The 17,323-nt window shown below is 32.9% G+C and overlaps 4 protein-coding genes across 12 annotated transcripts; 2 read left to right on the forward strand and 2 right to left on the reverse strand.

The window, feature by feature from the left end:
• Positions 1–259: 259 nt before the first annotated feature.
• Positions 260–5,171, reverse strand: LOC126920196 (zinc finger CCCH domain-containing protein 14). 2 transcript variants are annotated; one of them, XM_050730208.1, is made up of 7 exons: positions 4,983–5,171; positions 2,837–4,540; positions 2,585–2,738; positions 2,320–2,480; positions 1,945–2,239; positions 1,735–1,864; positions 260–1,645 (listed from the first exon to the last, which is right to left on the reverse strand). In XM_050730208.1, the coding sequence occupies exons 1-7, from the start codon at positions 5,019–5,021 to the stop codon at positions 1,420–1,422; spliced, it is 2,709 nt and encodes a 902-aa protein (XP_050586165.1). In that variant the 5' UTR covers positions 5,022–5,171; the 3' UTR covers positions 260–1,419. The 2 variants fall into 2 exon arrangements, with proteins under 2 accessions (XP_050586165.1, XP_050586164.1); XM_050730207.1 differs by having other exon boundaries at positions 2,585–2,750.
• LOC126920208 (retinol dehydrogenase 10-A-like) lies at positions 4,805–17,237 on the forward strand. Of its 8 annotated transcripts, XM_050730248.1 has the most exons (8): positions 9,800–9,935; positions 11,538–11,744; positions 13,316–13,508; positions 13,737–14,096; positions 14,593–14,707; positions 14,806–14,890; positions 15,167–15,277; positions 15,478–17,237. In XM_050730248.1, the coding sequence occupies exons 2-8, from the start codon at positions 11,731–11,733 to the stop codon at positions 15,548–15,550; spliced, it is 951 nt and encodes a 316-aa protein (XP_050586205.1). In that variant the 5' UTR covers positions 9,800–9,935; positions 11,538–11,730; the 3' UTR covers positions 15,551–17,237. The 8 variants fall into 8 exon arrangements, with proteins under 8 accessions (XP_050586204.1, XP_050586209.1, XP_050586205.1 ...); XM_050730247.1 differs by lacking the exons at positions 9,800–9,935; positions 11,538–11,744 and adding an exon at positions 4,805–4,943; XM_050730252.1 differs by lacking the exon at positions 11,538–11,744 and having other exon boundaries at positions 9,780–9,935.
• LOC126920216 (estradiol 17-beta-dehydrogenase 11-like) lies at positions 5,757–8,418 on the forward strand. Its single transcript, XM_050730265.1, has 7 exons — positions 5,757–5,930; positions 5,999–6,136; positions 6,557–6,751; positions 6,874–7,003; positions 7,194–7,311; positions 7,374–7,499; positions 8,077–8,418. The coding sequence occupies exons 1-7, from the start codon at positions 5,781–5,783 to the stop codon at positions 8,177–8,179; spliced, it is 960 nt and encodes a 319-aa protein (XP_050586222.1). The 5' UTR covers positions 5,757–5,780; the 3' UTR covers positions 8,180–8,418.
• LOC126920215 (uncharacterized) lies at positions 15,926–16,837 on the reverse strand. Its single transcript, XM_050730264.1, has 2 exons — positions 16,713–16,837; positions 15,926–16,237 (listed from the first exon to the last, which is right to left on the reverse strand). The coding sequence occupies exons 1-2, from the start codon at positions 16,776–16,778 to the stop codon at positions 15,932–15,934; spliced, it is 372 nt and encodes a 123-aa protein (XP_050586221.1). The 5' UTR covers positions 16,779–16,837; the 3' UTR covers positions 15,926–15,931.
• Positions 17,238–17,323: the final 86 nt, after the last annotated feature.

The following is a 17,323-nucleotide window of genomic DNA, read 5'->3' on the forward strand; positions in this document are numbered from 1 at the left end:
AATTGCATTCGTGAATATTTAATACATTAATATTTGATTTCAGATTTTCTTTTTGCACTTACCAAAAATACGTGTGTATTGTAACAAAATTGATCTGAACTTTTACTGAAATAGAAACATTATATTATATTATTTTAATTTTGATTATATCTATACTACATATATATATAGTATATCAAAGCACATTACAGTTCGGTAATTTTAGTATTGATTGGATGATGAAGGTAAAATGTAGGGGTATTTAAGAAAATAGAATTGCTTAAAATTTAGAGATATAACCGTGTATTTATAGTCCTTTATACAAGATTTATATTCTCGTAGTACCTAAACAGGTTGATTAATGAATTTAATTTCATTGATTTAATAAACAGATAATAAAGTGCACAAAGCTGGCTTTCGCTTTCTTTTACGCTACACTCACGTATGATAAAAATTATAAATTACACAAAAAAGTTTATATCATTCGTAATTCTCGAACAAATATTTTCTATTGTTCGAGTGAAATTATGTTATGACAATTACATTGCACAGCCATTGATTAATAAATATAGTTCGTATGAATTTCGAAGATAGGATACTGTCTGATATAACATAAAAAAAGAATTAATTGCCTATGATTAAAATAGACAAGAAGACTGAACAAAAGACTCATTGTTTACTACAATTATATATATTATTTGTTAAAGTCGCATTAATATTGAATTAATATAATGTTTCACTGATGTTTTCTTAAAACTAGGAGAAAAACGAATAGATACTCCACACAATCTGTTTAAACAGATCGGCGAAATGGTAAAAGACAATGCCTATAATTCGTAGACCGGGGAACGAATAAAACTAGAACACTATCAAATGTATTACTGAACAAATGCAAACTGCTGTTCCGTGAATCGATATGATGTATAATACAGATTAAATGGGAGTCGAACGTCGAAATTCCATCCAAAGTTTGCGACCGAAACGTACACTCGTTCATTTGTACAAAGTAGAATGTTACTTTTTTTTCATTGCATCAGCAAGAATACTATCGCTAGTAATATGTGAAAGAACAAGGTACATTGTAATAAAAGATTTTTGACCGTGATCGATAAAAGTTATACTACTGTAACACTATATTCGTAAAGTGCAATACATGTACATTAACTGAAAATATCTACGGATGTACAAGATCTCCGAGTAAAAAGCAAAGATCCTTAATACTTTTCAATCATTAATTAGTCTCTTAGTTATCAATAACGCACCTAACATAATATAATTGGACAACATTGATCTATTGCTACTATTATTGCTACTCTCGTTACATGTATCGAGTTTTGTTACTGAAAATCAAGTAGTCGTGATAGTATCCTTGCTAATATACATGTCAATCTACCACTAGAGGAAAGGAAAATTTGTACATCGTTTGTACAATGGTATGACTCAATCTTGTCTGCGCCACGTGAATTTCGCCCTTTGACTAGACGCCTCCACAGCGACCGGCATCGGGTGAGAATATGGACACGCTGGTTTGGTGCAGAATGGATGATACTTGCACTGCTGGGCGGGATGAGAGAACACGCATCCTAGTTTTGTGCAGGACAAGCCGAATTTACATTTAGGATGTCTGTAAGCACACTTGTCTCCAAACTTACACGCAGGAAATGCACTATAATGTAGGAAAAGATAAGAAGCAGTTAAAAAACACTTGACTAACGTGAATGATAATGAATGGAAAGAATTAAATAAAATAGTAACCTGCACATAATGAGGGGATGAAGATACGCGCACTTATTTCCTAATGTACAATTCGGCCAGTATCTACATTTTTCTTTTGATTTATCTATCACCGTTACCGTGTTTTCTGTTAGTGGTTTTTTATCTAGACCTGGATGCAAAAGACAACGTTATAAAATTTGTATTATAGCATTTATGTAAGAAGTAAATTAGTGAAATTGCATTATTTACGTTTAGCTAATAACGGATTCGTTAATAATGTGCTGGATTTTAAATCTGTAGGACTTGGTAAACGAGACCTATTATAAATAATTGGGCTTAATTTTCTCCTTTTTTTTGGTATCTCTTCGATTTTCTCTACATTCTCCGTATTACAATTTTCATTGTTCTCCTCTGTTCTTTCTTTTACACTTACATCACCTTCAGTTTCAATTTCCGTTACTTGAAAGACGGAAGTTTCTGATTCATTCTGAGTATACATGTCATTTTGAATCGTTGATAGTGCAAGTTCGTCATCCTCATTCACCTATAAGTTAATGTCAATTGATAAAATGAATAAACAGAATCAAAGAAAATCTACAGTTCCGACAATTACAAAGTACATACCTCCATTTCCAGTCGTTCATCATCGTCAGACGTCACTTTATCTTTCATTAAATTAGTGTTATATCCATTGAGTGTAACTAAAAATTTTTGGTTGTCGTCACTCCTTTGGAATAAAGACATTACGACACCCATATGTTCCTCGGTAACTGGTTGCGGTACATCTACAGACCGTATAATACTAAATATATTAGAGAAACAATTTTAAGTATTATATATATCTCCAAAAAAAAAAAAAAATGAAAAAGTAGAGTAAAAATACACTTACAAGGCTTTGATTTCGATTCTGAAACATCTGTATTTAATTCTACTTGTATCTTTTCCATAACCAATCTTTTATTGGAATTCAAATGTACTGATAAATTTTGACCCACGTCTCGTACAGCAGCTGGTTTAAGATGTTTCAATGTTTGCTTCTTCTCCTGTGAAAGTTTCTTAATGAAAAAATATTCATCGATTAAAATATGTATCAAATTGTTTTTAATCAGTAATATTAATATCTACTACATTTTATACGTACCAATAAGGATGGCTCCGGATTTTTTTGCGTAACAACAGATTGATTTGCCTCTGCAACAGCTCTTAATAAAAGTGATTGCGTGGCACGTTTTTGCGTTGGTTGCAGTGGTTTTAGAGGTCTTGGTGTTACAATTACTTTACTAGGTATCTTAGTTTCCTCAACTTCTTCCTCTGCATCGCTGCATTCTTTGTTACTCTTTGCTAACGATTTCAGTCGTTTTCTATCAGTCTTAACTGGTACAGGTTTATTTACAGCTATTATATGGGATTTAATAGGTCCACTTGTACCCACAGATTGTGGGTCATCATCTAATTCCTCTTCTGCACCTAGATTGAGGTAGTCCTCATCCTCGCTACTTTGAGAACGTCTGATTGACGAATTAAAGCCAGACTTAACGCTAACTGGCTTAAAATTATTCTTCAATGGTCCCAATCTATTCTTTATATTTTTATTGTTAGACAAGGTATCGCGATCTTGTTCCAAAGGTTTGCTTTTAAATTCTATAGGTTCTTTATTCCCTAATTGTTTAGGTGATTTATTAACAGACGCGATCCCTAAGCGATCTTTGATCGTACCCGTTGTTTTTTCTGCCGATTTTGACTTTGGATTAGAATTTACTTTCTCCCTTAACTCTAAATTTTTAGATGCTTTTTCGACCTTGGAATTACCCAGTCGAGTTTTTATACTACTAACTTTATCAGATTCATGTTTCGATTCGACATCGCGGTTCCTCTTCGTACGATCCTCCGTATCAAAAGATCTTCCCCTTGGAAAATTATTATTACGATTATCCACCCGACGCTTTTCTGTCTGTCTATATCGACTTTCGATATCCGTTTTCTCTCTGTGAACTTCAAACTTTTTCCTAGGTGATACCATACCTAGACGATTTTTTACAGATACAACAGATGTAACTTTTGGTTTATTAACACAAGACTTCAATTTCTTTGTGTTATCATCTGTTCTACTCTCTCCATCCTCCTCGATTTTTGACCTTTTTACTTCACTTTGCTTTTTCTCCAAACTATCCTTATAACTATTTGTTGTGTCTAGTGGTCTTTTTAAATTTCTAGATGGTGTATCGTCCATTTTTGTCTCAACATGGGAGTCTCTAGATTTATTATTAGATTCAAAAGTTGAAACTTCTTTATTTGTATTCATACTTTGACTATCATTTGTCTGTATTCTTTTTGGTACTGATTGCTGGGGTACAATGTGATTTGTTATTCCATCTGATTTAGTCTCGTTATTGGCAACTTTTACAAGTTTATCTATACTTTTATTTTGTGTTGTCTCCAATTTTTGACTAGATAAGAATGTTTTTGTATTTTGCTTATGGAATGATTTATCATCTTTCACACTTTTATTGGAAGACTTATCAATAGTCTGATTAGCAGCTTGATCTTCCAGAAAAGAAGTTGTTGTTGTCTTCCTCTTTTTCCTTTCTTCTTCTTGTTTTACAACGACTGTAGGCACAAATTCCCTCAATGATTTTTTCTTAGCCACGGTAACCTTCTGCAATTTTTTCAATACTTGGTCATGTAACCAATCGACAAATGGAGTTGTGCAATTTTCCAGAAATAAATATAGATCCTCGTGCATCTGTTGACGAGACTTTTTATTTACAACCATTACTAAAATATAATCTGGTAGCTCCTCATCGTATCTTATTCCTAATTCCAATAATTTAGCACGAATAGCACTCTGAAAAGAAAGAATAATAAGTCATTTTTATTATGAAGTTTCTGATATAGAGATTGATGTGTTTTCCTTTATAATTTATATAATTCCTTATTATTTTTAGCCATTTACAAAATTTTAACAAACTTTATCGTTTTCAAATATTTTACTTTCAATGCTTTTCCAATTTTTCATGACTCTTAGATATATATATATGAAATTTCTATGCAAATTAATCACTAAATTAATCGAGCGTCATATCAAAAGTGTAACTCCCATATAAAACTGCAATAATTGTAATGTGTAAATTGTCAAAACCTAACAACAAAGCTATCATACAACAAGAGACATTAAACGGAGACTTATCGATAATCCTCCAAAGTTCTACATCGGAAATTATTGAACACAACAAGGCGAATAGAACAATGTAAGTATAATCAGGTAAAAGCGTAAATCTTTCACTTACCCGCAATTGATTCGTAACTTCTATCCCGCGTATATCCATGATGTTGATCACATTTAATAAATTGAACGCGCGGAGAAAGAAAACTGTTGTCGAGTCACAAAATCGACGATATTAACACATATATTGAAGAATAAAAACATTCTCCGCCACGAAGGATCAGAATCAGAATGCTTCCTTGTAATAAGTAAGCAACCTAGACAGGAAACTCTGTACGTATTCCAAGTATGTAGACCTATATTGTATAAATAACAATTATTTCTTCTTAATACTTTTATAAATAGGGCGTTTATAAGCCTCTTATTACCAAACCAAAAATAATATTCATACCGAAATTACATCGTTTATAATTTAAAATTATACAAGTGCAATGTGGATACAATAAATGCGCAATTCGCTTTTCACCAATTTTACATATACAGTTTCTCCTCTATTAGAATGAGCATACCGTGGACCGAAATAGTTCTGCCGTCGATACGAGCAGATAAGTCGGTCTATACTTTATTATCTTCATGACGCAGCAAAGGCGGCAATATATGAATTGAACATATATCTAAATGAAAAGAAAAGATGTGATCATGAATTTGACTAACTTCAAAAATATGCCTTTTCTGAATTGTTTTCTTGACAAGTCCAAACAAGGAAAAATATATAGATATTTTAACGTAATTCTCGAGATAAATAGTCCCCAAAGGTTTTGCGTAACAGAAAACAGAAGCATTTCTACAACTGTCATTAACCATCGAATATTAATCAAAGCATTCAACGATTAATCGAGCAACTTTAAAAAGGAAAATCAAGATGTCCCGTATGAAAAGTATCTTCACATTTTCTCATTTACTGTATGATCTTTTTGTCTTTTCTATGAGGATTACTTTCGCCATGACTGTAGCTGCTTTTAAAATGATTGTACCCCCTCGATCAAAGAATTTGCTAGGCGAAACGGTGTTGGTAAATAAATATTATATTTATAGTTTCCACATTCCATTTCTCATCTCCTAAATATATATATTCACTAGATAACCGGTGCTGGTCACGGAATTGGCCGCGAATTGGCTATGCAGTTAGCTTCCTTGGGTTGCATAATCGTTTGTTGGGACGTAGATACCGAAGCAATTCGGTCGACGATGAGTCTGGTATCAAAGAATGGTGGAGAAGTAAGGAAAAAGAAATAAAAGGCAGATTGAAATAAAAGATCGCGTTAAAAGTTTTAAGTATAAGTATTCCACAAATATTACTATACGAATATACTATACGACAATCATAAAGCGATTGTACAGAAACAGTGCAGGTGGTATAATAGCAAGTCGTAAGCTCCATTAAGTACAATTTTATTTCTATAATATATTGTTATTGTACCAGCAAGCCCTATACTTTAACATATCTAGAAGTTTGAAATTGAAAGAAAATATCATTATAAATAGATCTATCTATTAATAAACTTATCATATAGGATAGAAATCATTGAAAACCCTATTTTCTAATATTTCTGAATAAATAAAAATCCTATAATATATTTATTTGATCTTCGATAGGCATTTCCATTGAAAAAGATATATACATATATGTATATTTAGGCTTACGGTTTCGTAGTCGATGTATCGAAAAGATTAGAAGTCCGAGAGGCAGCAAGGTTAATGAGAAAAGTCGGCGTGCCAGAAGTGTCTATCCTGATTAATAACGCCGCTGTATTATATCATTGCCCTTTTTTTAATCAAGACACGGATATCATAGAAAAGACGTTCAACGTTAATGTCTTATCAAACTTTTGGGTTCGTTCGTCAAATGTTCACTAATAATTTATAAAATGAAAAAGTTACTTAAAATTACAAGCAACGTTAAAGATTGTAAATACCAAGGAAACTTTCACTCGAACCTCGAACTTTTTCAACAGACGATAGAAACTTTTTTGCCCACCATGATGCAAAATGGAAAAGGACATGTAGTTTGTGTATGTAGCATGTGTGGTATATATGGTGTGTCCCAAAAAGTAGCCTACTGTTCTTCCAAATTTGCTGTGAGAGGTAGAGGAATTTTTAATCGAAATATAATAATTTTTTAAATAGTTTGCCCATCGTTAAGAATGTGTTCAGCATAACATTAACGCTGTAAATGCATCATAAATGGTATTGACGTATTTTCTTCCTTCTTTCAAATGAAAATGACGCATTTCATGAAAAAAGTATGAAATTACTAATAGTTAAACTTTAATAGGCTTGATGGAGGCTCTTTACGAGGAGCTGCGATTGGACCACAAGTATACTAACATACGATTTACAACCATTTATCCATTTTATGTGGATACTGGGCTAGCCAGAGATCCAAAATATAGGTAACGTGTGGATAAAAAGCGTCTTGATTCAATCTTTCGTTCCAAGTGTATGATTTTTGTAGGTTTCCTTATATATTCGGTGTAGTATCACCTGGATATGCAGCGGGAGAAATAATCAAAGCAGTCAGAAGAAATTATACCGAATACTCTATTCCTAGATGTCTTCTTACCCTAAATTCCATTAACAGGTATTTTATATAGAATGATTCGGCTTTCCCCAGCCAAACGTTGTCAGTATATTCTATAGATCATGATAAGGAAAACACTTCGTATGAATATATGTCATTGGAAGAATTGTTCCTGAAAAGGAGTTTTAAGAACTATATGTGAAATGAACGGTGACGAACGTGCGTTATTATGATACAAAGTATAAGTAGGTGCGGAGTATTTACATAAGGTATCGTAATACTCCTACAATTCTAGCTGCATTTAACAACAATGTTTACGACGTTCGTTACCGCTCATTTGATATACCGTTTTCTTGCTATAACTCTTTTTCTTCCGCTAATATATATTTATCTAACATATTTTTGTATCTTTTCCTGTAAAATATACCGATAACGTTTGGCCGGAAGGAAACTGGGATACAATCGATCTGCATAAATTTGATTACTCTAATTCAGACTCAAATTCAATCAAGATCTGGTTCTACAAATTCTACAAATTCCAACACTTGAACATCAAATACTTACATTCAAACATATTCATTTTCTAATTTATAATCTCGTAAACATAAAATTCTTTTTGGACGTTTATGGCCCACAGATTGGTTCCCGAAAGTGCGATGAGGTTGATCCTTGATTTTTTGGCGAATGTAGATCTCAAACGGCGAGAAAAACTTGCAGTCCGTGAAACTGTCGCTTCGTGAAACATAATAATATTCATACATACATAAATTTATGTTCGTAGAATGCGTCAGAAGATAATGTCGCGTAACGTGTAATTTAATAATTACATTGCATTATATTCAAGTTCGATAACAAAACAATTTTCTGTTAGCAAATATGTCATTAGGTGTCTTACAGAATAATTACAATAATTATTTTAATTTTGTTTGTCTCGTAGTAAAATATTTTAATAAAGGATCAAATATAATAGATAAATCAATTCTATGCAATTAAGCTTGGATGTAGATTACATATTTATCGATGTTAGAAATAATTTGCAATTTAAATCAGTTTCATTATCCAGAAAAAAAGTTTCCCTATAAATATTTAAAACGTAGAAAACAAGCAAAGCAAGTAAGTTCTTTAATTTGTCGTACATACAGAGTAGATATAATTCTACTTTTTTCTTTCTTCTTCTACAAGATTTTTTCAGAATATTTATGACCTTAAATTTTGAATCGGTTGATGAACCATTTGACTTTGTACGTTACAGCCTTTCACTTCTGTAAAAAACTTATAGCACTAGATAAAGATAGTATAATGATCGTACACTTAAGTAAGTACATGTCATTTTGGTTGACAATTTATCGCGACGACGAAAATCGACGACGAACTGTTACCGCATCATTGGCGAAAGAAATAGGAAAGAATCTTGATCAGCTTAAATGACAATTGATATGATCATGATATCAGGCCGAGATAAGACGATGAAAACACAATCATCTTCCTCGACGTATCTGACCCTACTATAATGTGAAGTATCGCAGACTTCGTTAAGAATCGGAAGATTTTTTTTTTTATTTACCTATTGAAAGGAACAATTACTTCATTTTCGCTGTATTAAATCAATGAACAATTTGCTTTATAAAATCCAAGCATCGTATCTGCATCATACATTTCGTGAAATTTAAGAAAACAATTTCAATCGCATTCAATAGGAATCGATGGGTTTTCCCCTTGATCTGCCTGAACCAACGTTATCGCAGGTTAAAAAGATATTTTCCAAATAGAAGGTGAAGGTGAGTCTGCCATCGGTAATATACAGCGAATTCCTACAAGGAGTCCCTTTTCAAGAGACTGGATAAACTATCTTAATTGATCGTACGTACAGTTGTTTTGGCGAAATCTTAGATTTCATTGTGGCAACATAAATTCACCGACTATGATGTGGTTTTCTCATGATGACTGCAAAGTCATTTAAACAGAAATTGAAAATATATATATATAGGAAAAAAATATAAAAATATATATATATATAAAATTGCCATCTATTTTCATAAAACGACAATTTTAGAGCGTAGATGTCTTGAAAAAGTGCATTGTTTATTTAAATCGTTACCGAAAGGAATGACAGCATTCGTAAAATATAAAGAAAACTATACGAACATGACAATATCTTTCGTAAATGTGAGTAGCTTTTCATTTTTCTGCAGACTGCTCTAACATTTTATATTTCTAATCTTGCAAGAAAAAATATTTATTTTCGCTTTATGAGTATACAGCGATGCATTAAAAACTAATTATTAATGAAATATGTTTTTGTATCTTCATTTGTTATTCAATAAAATTCTTCGAATTTATGGTACACGGTATTTTCCTGTACGGGAGTGCAGTACTGCTTAGCCAAGTTAAACCAGTTGCAGGTCTGTCACGTGAAGCCGCATCTTCTGCTAGTGCTTCCATAAAATTCTTCGAAGATCATTCAGTCTTTAAGAAATAACGGCTCAGTGACTTCTGGTAAGTGTCCTATTCCAACTTTCGATATAGTTCCGCTATAATCGTTTTATAAAAATCCTGCTATAAAGTTTGTGAGTTTCAAGCTGAGCGTTCCACTCTATAGTGTCTGTGTTCAATTAAATAAATCTCTTTACAGTGACTTTAGTATGATTGATAAGTGCAATTAAAACGAAATGAAAGAGATCGTGTGATATACGTACGTTTTAATTTAATAACGAAACGTAAAAAGTGATTCATAAGTATCTTTTACTTGGATTCTTTCTCGGTATGCGTCTCGCTGAACAAGTTTACCTTGAAACAAACTGAAAAATCGAAAGGCAAGTTCATGAAAAACCTTTCCAGCAAGGACGTATCGTTAAAAGTCAATACCATTGCCATAGGGTGTCGCGCAGGATCATTCTTTTTTTTTTTTTTTTTTGGAACTCTACCAAATTTAGATTTGTAGGTACAAAAATGGAATTCCCGTTATATTTACTTTTAGAGTCACTCATAAGACAACAATACTCATAAGACAATAAGACCTCGAAAAGTAAAATTTCGATAAATCTAAAAACGTTTATATGTAGAATTGTGGAATTTGAAAGGCTCAGGAATCAAATTTTCTTACATGTTCTCCTTCATACATGTATACAGTATACAGTAACTCGCACAGGCATAGACACCAATGTGTTCGAGAAATTATTGCTCTATACGTATATTTATCTATAATGATTTTATTGCATTGGCAAGAAGATTGGCAGAGATATACATTTTGCTTGTTTAATACACATAGCTTTTTGTATAATATGTATATATTAACGCATCATTGTCAGAAGTCACAAAAAAAATGGTTTTTGTTGATTGCTTGTAAAATGCCGCAGACACATAAATAGGGCGTTCAAATACTGCAGTTATACTCAATCTGTAATCATACTTAACATATAATTTTATTCATAAAAGAACATACGGTTGAAAAAATTAAGGTAATAGGAAAATATGTTCTGCGGTAAACACGATAAACGAGTTACATTTGCTTACATTGTAACCTACGCGGTTGTTCGGAGAGATCTAAAAATATCAAAGAGTAAAAATTTATTAGTATCGAAATGGAATATACGTATTTTGTTTAAAATAAAAAATTCGATCGTTCGATCATTTATTTGTGTAATTGAATTTAAATAAAATCTCGAATAGAGCAAGTATCTCATAAATTAATTGTAAAATAATTACTATGTAAAAAGTCTCGATTTCAAATTTCATAAAAATATGTTCGATGTTTCAAAAGTTACGAACGCAACAGTTTCCTCGCGGATTTATACGCAGAAGATAATACGAGTCACTGTATCTCATATTCTTTTGGTGTCTTGCTCAAGAATACTTTTTAAAGGCTACCAAAATGTTACGACTTCCAAAGTTCAAACATAAAATGTCAAATTAAAGGATTCAACTTCCAATTTAATGGGTTGAGAAGTTTAAACGTTTAAATCTGAAACTGCACGTTCGCGATATAATTGAACGCGTTCTTATTATTTTTTACACGAATATTTCTGATTTCTTTCGCATCCTAACGCGTCCCATTTTTCTTCAAAACGCCGAATTATCTTCTCCGGTCTCTCACTTTAGTTTATCGAACGCAACCAACAAGGATCAAGGATCTGGTTTCTGTTCACCTTAACTACCGCTTCCTTCTTTCTCGTGCGCTCACTTTTAACACAAAAAGAAAAAGGGAAGTAACAATAATTCGTAACGGACTAGCTGTTTCATGAATAAGGAGAGAAAATCAGTCGCGGGACACCCGGAAGAAATTTAACTAGACATGCAATTATTCTGGTACGTGGGCTATGGCCAGTTAAATTCTGTATCTATATGCGATCATTCAGACTCGGTACACTCTTTCACGTAATAGCTGTTACATAATGTGTGCAGACTTTTCCTGTTTTTGATTTATAATTCTATATGTATATCATGATAGGTGTCTACTACGTAGTTTAGCGGTTATCGATGCAGGCTCTTACTATTACTATCAAAAGAGAGGGAGAGGGAACTGTTGTTCTATGCAATACTTTGCACGCCTTATGCGCTTTTATATTTCATAAAAGGCCATTGTTTTCCCTTGTTTAATAAACATGACGATATACGTATATAAATTGTTGGAGAAAATAAAATAAAGAGACGTGGAATTTACTTTAGTAATTTAATTTGTATTTATAAAAATTGATTTACTAATATACAGTATCTAAATTATATTAGTATACAAATCTATTAATAACACTATTTGTTTAAAAATAATAGTACAATTTGTTACGATATTATTAACAATACTACATTATAAAACTATATTGTAAGCAAGTACATGTATGCAAATGTAAAAATGTACGTAAATGATATCTATTTTAATAAAATTGGTAATTTCCTCGATGACGAAACATTGAAGTATTGATAAGCTGGAATAAAATGCATATGGATTTATTACGTAAATCTGCTTGTAAGACGTGATAATATTTGTATTCACTTTTCCTATCTCAATTAACAAGCCAAGATTAATTCCAGAATTAGATGGTAGAATTCTAAAGAAGACGATAAAAGGCAGATTATTGCGACTGGATTCGAGGCTTTCTTTTCCTTCTCAAAGGATTATGCCCATAGGCAAATAAGTACCAGCATTGTAATATCAAACGAAACTACACTATTACGATTTAACACTTCGGCTCGCATGTTCGATTATGCGGATAAAATGATTTGAAAAAGAAAAGTATAGAAGCCGGCACGATAGTGGTCAAGCGATCTACAAGCTCAACAAGGGGGGATAAGAGGTTCATAAGGAGCTCGAGTTGCTAGGCTGGCCAGTGATATTAAGCTGCACATCAAACTTCAACCATAAAATCGGCCATACGGCGATGGGGTTTCGTAGTCATTTCACCAGTTACTAATTGCCCCATTACGCAATGTTGATATACTTTCGCTATATTACTAGATACCGATATTTCCGCATATAATTAGTATACTACGGTACACGAGGCTCCCATACGATAGCGCGTCATTTGTAGAATGTTCTGGAATTGACACGGAGCTCTCTGGCGTTTCCTCTTTCGCCATGAAATTTTCTCGTATACCTATCTTTCTAATTCTTCGATACTGAATCCTCCGACTTTGACATTCTTTTTTTATCCTATCGTATCTTTCGTAATTTATTTCGTTAATTAAATTATCACGCATAAATGTTAAATACTTGTTTGTATCACTAGTTAATGATAGAAGGAGAACAGTTAATCGTTGGAATAAAAAGAAAGTGTTTCTTATGAAATAATTTAGTACACAACCTGCATTAAACGAAATGTATTGGCATTTCCTATTGATTTTCTTGTTGATCGCTACTAATTTTAATTTCTTTTTCCTTTCAGTGTAATGCATCCCATAAAAGACGAGATGGCGATCGCGGGCTCAAGAATACCATACTCTTCGTTCACCATTTGGCTTTTTCTCAGCATTGAATTCGTAATTAGTACGTTGTTATCCATTTTTCTGAGAATCCTTAAGATATTCAAATGTATGCTGCCGGAGCCACCGAGAGATTTAACTGGAGACGTAGTTTTGGTAAGAATGCAAAGCATATATCATGATCCTTCAGAATATACACTTGAAATCAAAAATTTCGAAAGTTAAAGTTTTCAATGAAAAATTCCAAACCTCAAATTATCTTAACGCGAACGCGCTTAACGCGAATCTTAACGCGAAATTCGAAAGTTGAGATTTATCGAACGACCGTTCTGTGATTGAAAATAAACTTTTTAACAATCTTATGTATAACTTTATGCTGTTCAGGTGGCCGGTGCTACTTCCTCTTTAGGAAGATCTCTCGCGGCTGAATTCGTGAAAAGCGGCTGTTCCGTTATTTGCGTGGACAACGATCGCGAGTTAATCGAGGAAACAGCATCGGGATTGAAACAACAGTATCTCACCATCGACGAAGCCAAGCCGAGACACAGAGAGAACGATTCTTCGCGATGCAGCTCGACTATATCTGCTTACGAGTGTGATTTCTCAAATAAAGATGCCATTAAGAGAACGGCCCAAAAAGTGAAAGATGATATCGGAAAGATCAACACTTTAGTGACCTGCATTGGCAATTCGAGCGAGGACGTCTTCGACATGACCAGCAAGACTTTAATGACTCATTTTTGGGTACATAAACTTGTCTTTCTGGTTGTTCCCTTTTGTTTCTCTTTGTTGGAACCTTTTAAAGAATACGATCAATGAACACATTAATCTTCGTTCGCAATTTTCATTTACACCTGACAATTAATTTTTTTCAGGAAATTAAGAATCGTTAAAAGGAAGGATTGAAATCAATTTATAATTTTATCTATTATTGCTGGGTAGAGATATTTATTAATTATTGTTTAATTTGTTAGCGATTATTATAAGAAACGTTAATGGCCTCGTGGATGATGAGTACAATTTTATTTGTAGGATAGAAAGACAGAATTATGTAAGATATCGAAGAAGATGAAGGAATTAGCAGGGTATTATAAATTTATAAATTTTTTTAAATACCTTCTTAGTTTGATTTCGTTAAAAAAATAACATGATCGTTCAAATTGTTAGTAAAAACGTTTATATTCGATTCTAATGCGGATGTAAGGAATATGTTAAGGTATTTCTTCCATTTCATTTACAGACAGTCCTCGCGTTTCTTCCAATGATATTGGATCAAAGACGAGCCTATATAATTGGAGTGACCCCAATCGCATCGAATAACGACGCTTATCATGGTTCCAAAGCAGCTGTAATGAGTAAGCATCCTCGAATATTATTGACATTATTAATTTATTAATAATTAATAATTTAATAATTAATAATTCATTAATAATTAATCTAATGATTGATGCAGGTTTCATGGAATGCATGTGTCAAGAATTGAGCCACCATAATAACGATTTAACATTTTTGGCATTCTCTCCAATTAGAGAATGCAGGTAATGGTACTTCAAACATTTAGATAAAAATAATAATCGGAATATTCAGCGTCTTTCATAGAAAGACTGCTTCTTCGAGTTACTTGGACAAATATTTCTTCAGTTGAAAAAATGTAGATCGTCTACAAGACTTCTCCACGTACAGTGATTCTTATTAATATTCGAACAGCGTTTAGAATGTGCGAATATTAATAAGAGTCACAGTATATAAATTCCCCTTTTTGGGTTTCTTAATTTAATTACGTCAAATTAATTGAATTTCTGTGACTGTCACAGTACATTGAAAGAGAGTGAAGAACGAGTGGCCAAGAACATTGTGAAAGCAGTACAGACCAATCAATATAATATGAGCGTCAGCTGGATATCCAAATCGTTGTACCACATAAGGTATTAAAAGATAAATACAGAGTAAAAAGTAATTTTTATCGTTCTAGAAAAAAGATGAACAATTTTTAAATAATTTCAATCTATTAATTTTCTCAAATCTTTTTTCTGCGGTCTATTTGATAAACAAATATCGACATCGAATTTGAAGATCTCCTACATAAAACAAACTCGGTTCCTTATTTGCCTATTTTATTTTCCAGTTGTATGATCTACAACGGAATAACGTTGCTCACAGGGTGGACCCACATTCATGGATGCGATTATCACGCGTAAATATGAGCCCTCTCTCGCTTTACGCTCAACAGAATCATTAAAAGAAGGATGTCAAGAAATCTAATCTAAAATACCACGATCTACGATATTTCAAAGGACAGCCACAGAAGTTCTCCTAATAATTAAAAGAAAAGCAAAGTGCATCCGTACAAAATGAAATTTTATTTTAATCGCTCACGTATCGTTCGACAATTCAAAAGTCTACACAATTGAAGGCAGAGAACATCCAAATAGTGACGCAAAGTTTAAAGAATAATCAACAATAATTACAAAGTTTCCATATACGAGAGATATAGTACAAATTATATATGCATTAGAAAAGAAAAAATAACGTGTATGTTATTATTAAGTATTCGGCTGTTTTTGCTTGAAAAACGTTCGTCAATCAGGAACTAGCACGTCGTAATGACCGCTGTCCGAATTACCGGTGAATAACAGTCTAGCTGTAGCGTATTGCGAGCTCACATGATTGTGAAATACTCGTTTAAGTTCGGGTCTGTCTTTAATCTCGCGATAGATCGACAGATTCATGTTATACATCTTGGTGGCGACCGTGCATTCGAGTTCACTGGCGAACGTGCCCACCATGTCCATATAATTTTCATAAGTTTGTCGATCCGATATGTTCCATTCGGCCATCACGAAAGGCCCATACTCGTGCCAATTTTCCTTGATGTGTTGCACAACCTGTCGAACAAGATTTCTATCGTTCGTAGAAATAAAAGGCGCGAAGATCATGCGATGAAAAGACTTAATTCTTCCTTGAAATCGAACGAAAAATTCTTTTACTTAATTGCAATTTTTCTTTTAAGATGAAAAGGAAGCATTAAAACGACTTAAAGATTCATAAGATTCCATGGGATAGTTTCTAAATTAGAAATTTTGTTAAGATAAGAAGTATATAGACACTGATAGATATTAGATATTGATCGCTTGAAATAAATGGAGGATCTTTTGTTCATCAAATCAAATCGGATCGAATTTAGTCTTCCTTCGATGTGTTAAATATTCAATGTTAGTTCCTCTATAGAACATTTTTATACATTTTGTAATATTCTTTCTATAGAGTCTTCTCGATTATTTCAAGCAATTTATTTTGCTGTACTATAGATCTTTCTGGTAGTTTGCCTGAAAGGATCACATAAACGAAAACGAAGCACACCATTGATCGCAGATACCGATGTTCGTCCTCGTTTTGCCATAAAATGTAGCTAATCGCCCGAAACATGCAATTACCATCGCCGTAAATGTTTTGCACGCGAAACGTGCCTTCAGCGCACCTTAAACGAGCCGTATCTGTAACATAAAGATCATCATTTATATTTTATTATCAATAAGTAAAACATTAAATCTTACACGCACATCGATTTACGTTTTAAATCCTCATAAAATAATAATAAATTCTATTACGAGTATAAATCGGACGAAGGTGTACCTCTTTTAAAAAAGATAGAACACCTGTTTTTATCTCTTTTAACACGTGTATGTGAACAAAATTGTTCACAGGGGATCCAATTAGTTTGTCGATTCCAAACAGAGCTCGTTTGTCGAATATCGGAAGCGTGGATGTAGAAGTCTCCGCGGTCCAGGTGCTGTTCGTGTCCGAATCGATTATGTCTTTTCGCATTCTTAAGCAGCGACGAGCGATGTACGCACTTGTCTATTAATAAAACGTGCAAACAGATAATCGATGGCTGTTTTTATAAATAGAGTATTAAGAGTATCAAACAAAAATATAGGCTTTTTATAGCTTTTGAATATAGCTTATATAAA

The sequence above is a fragment of the Bombus affinis genome, chromosome 9 (assembly GCF_024516045.1).
Source record: "Bombus affinis isolate iyBomAffi1 chromosome 9, iyBomAffi1.2, whole genome shotgun sequence".
In the NCBI taxonomy this organism is placed as follows: Eukaryota; Metazoa; Arthropoda; class Insecta; order Hymenoptera; family Apidae; genus Bombus; species Bombus affinis.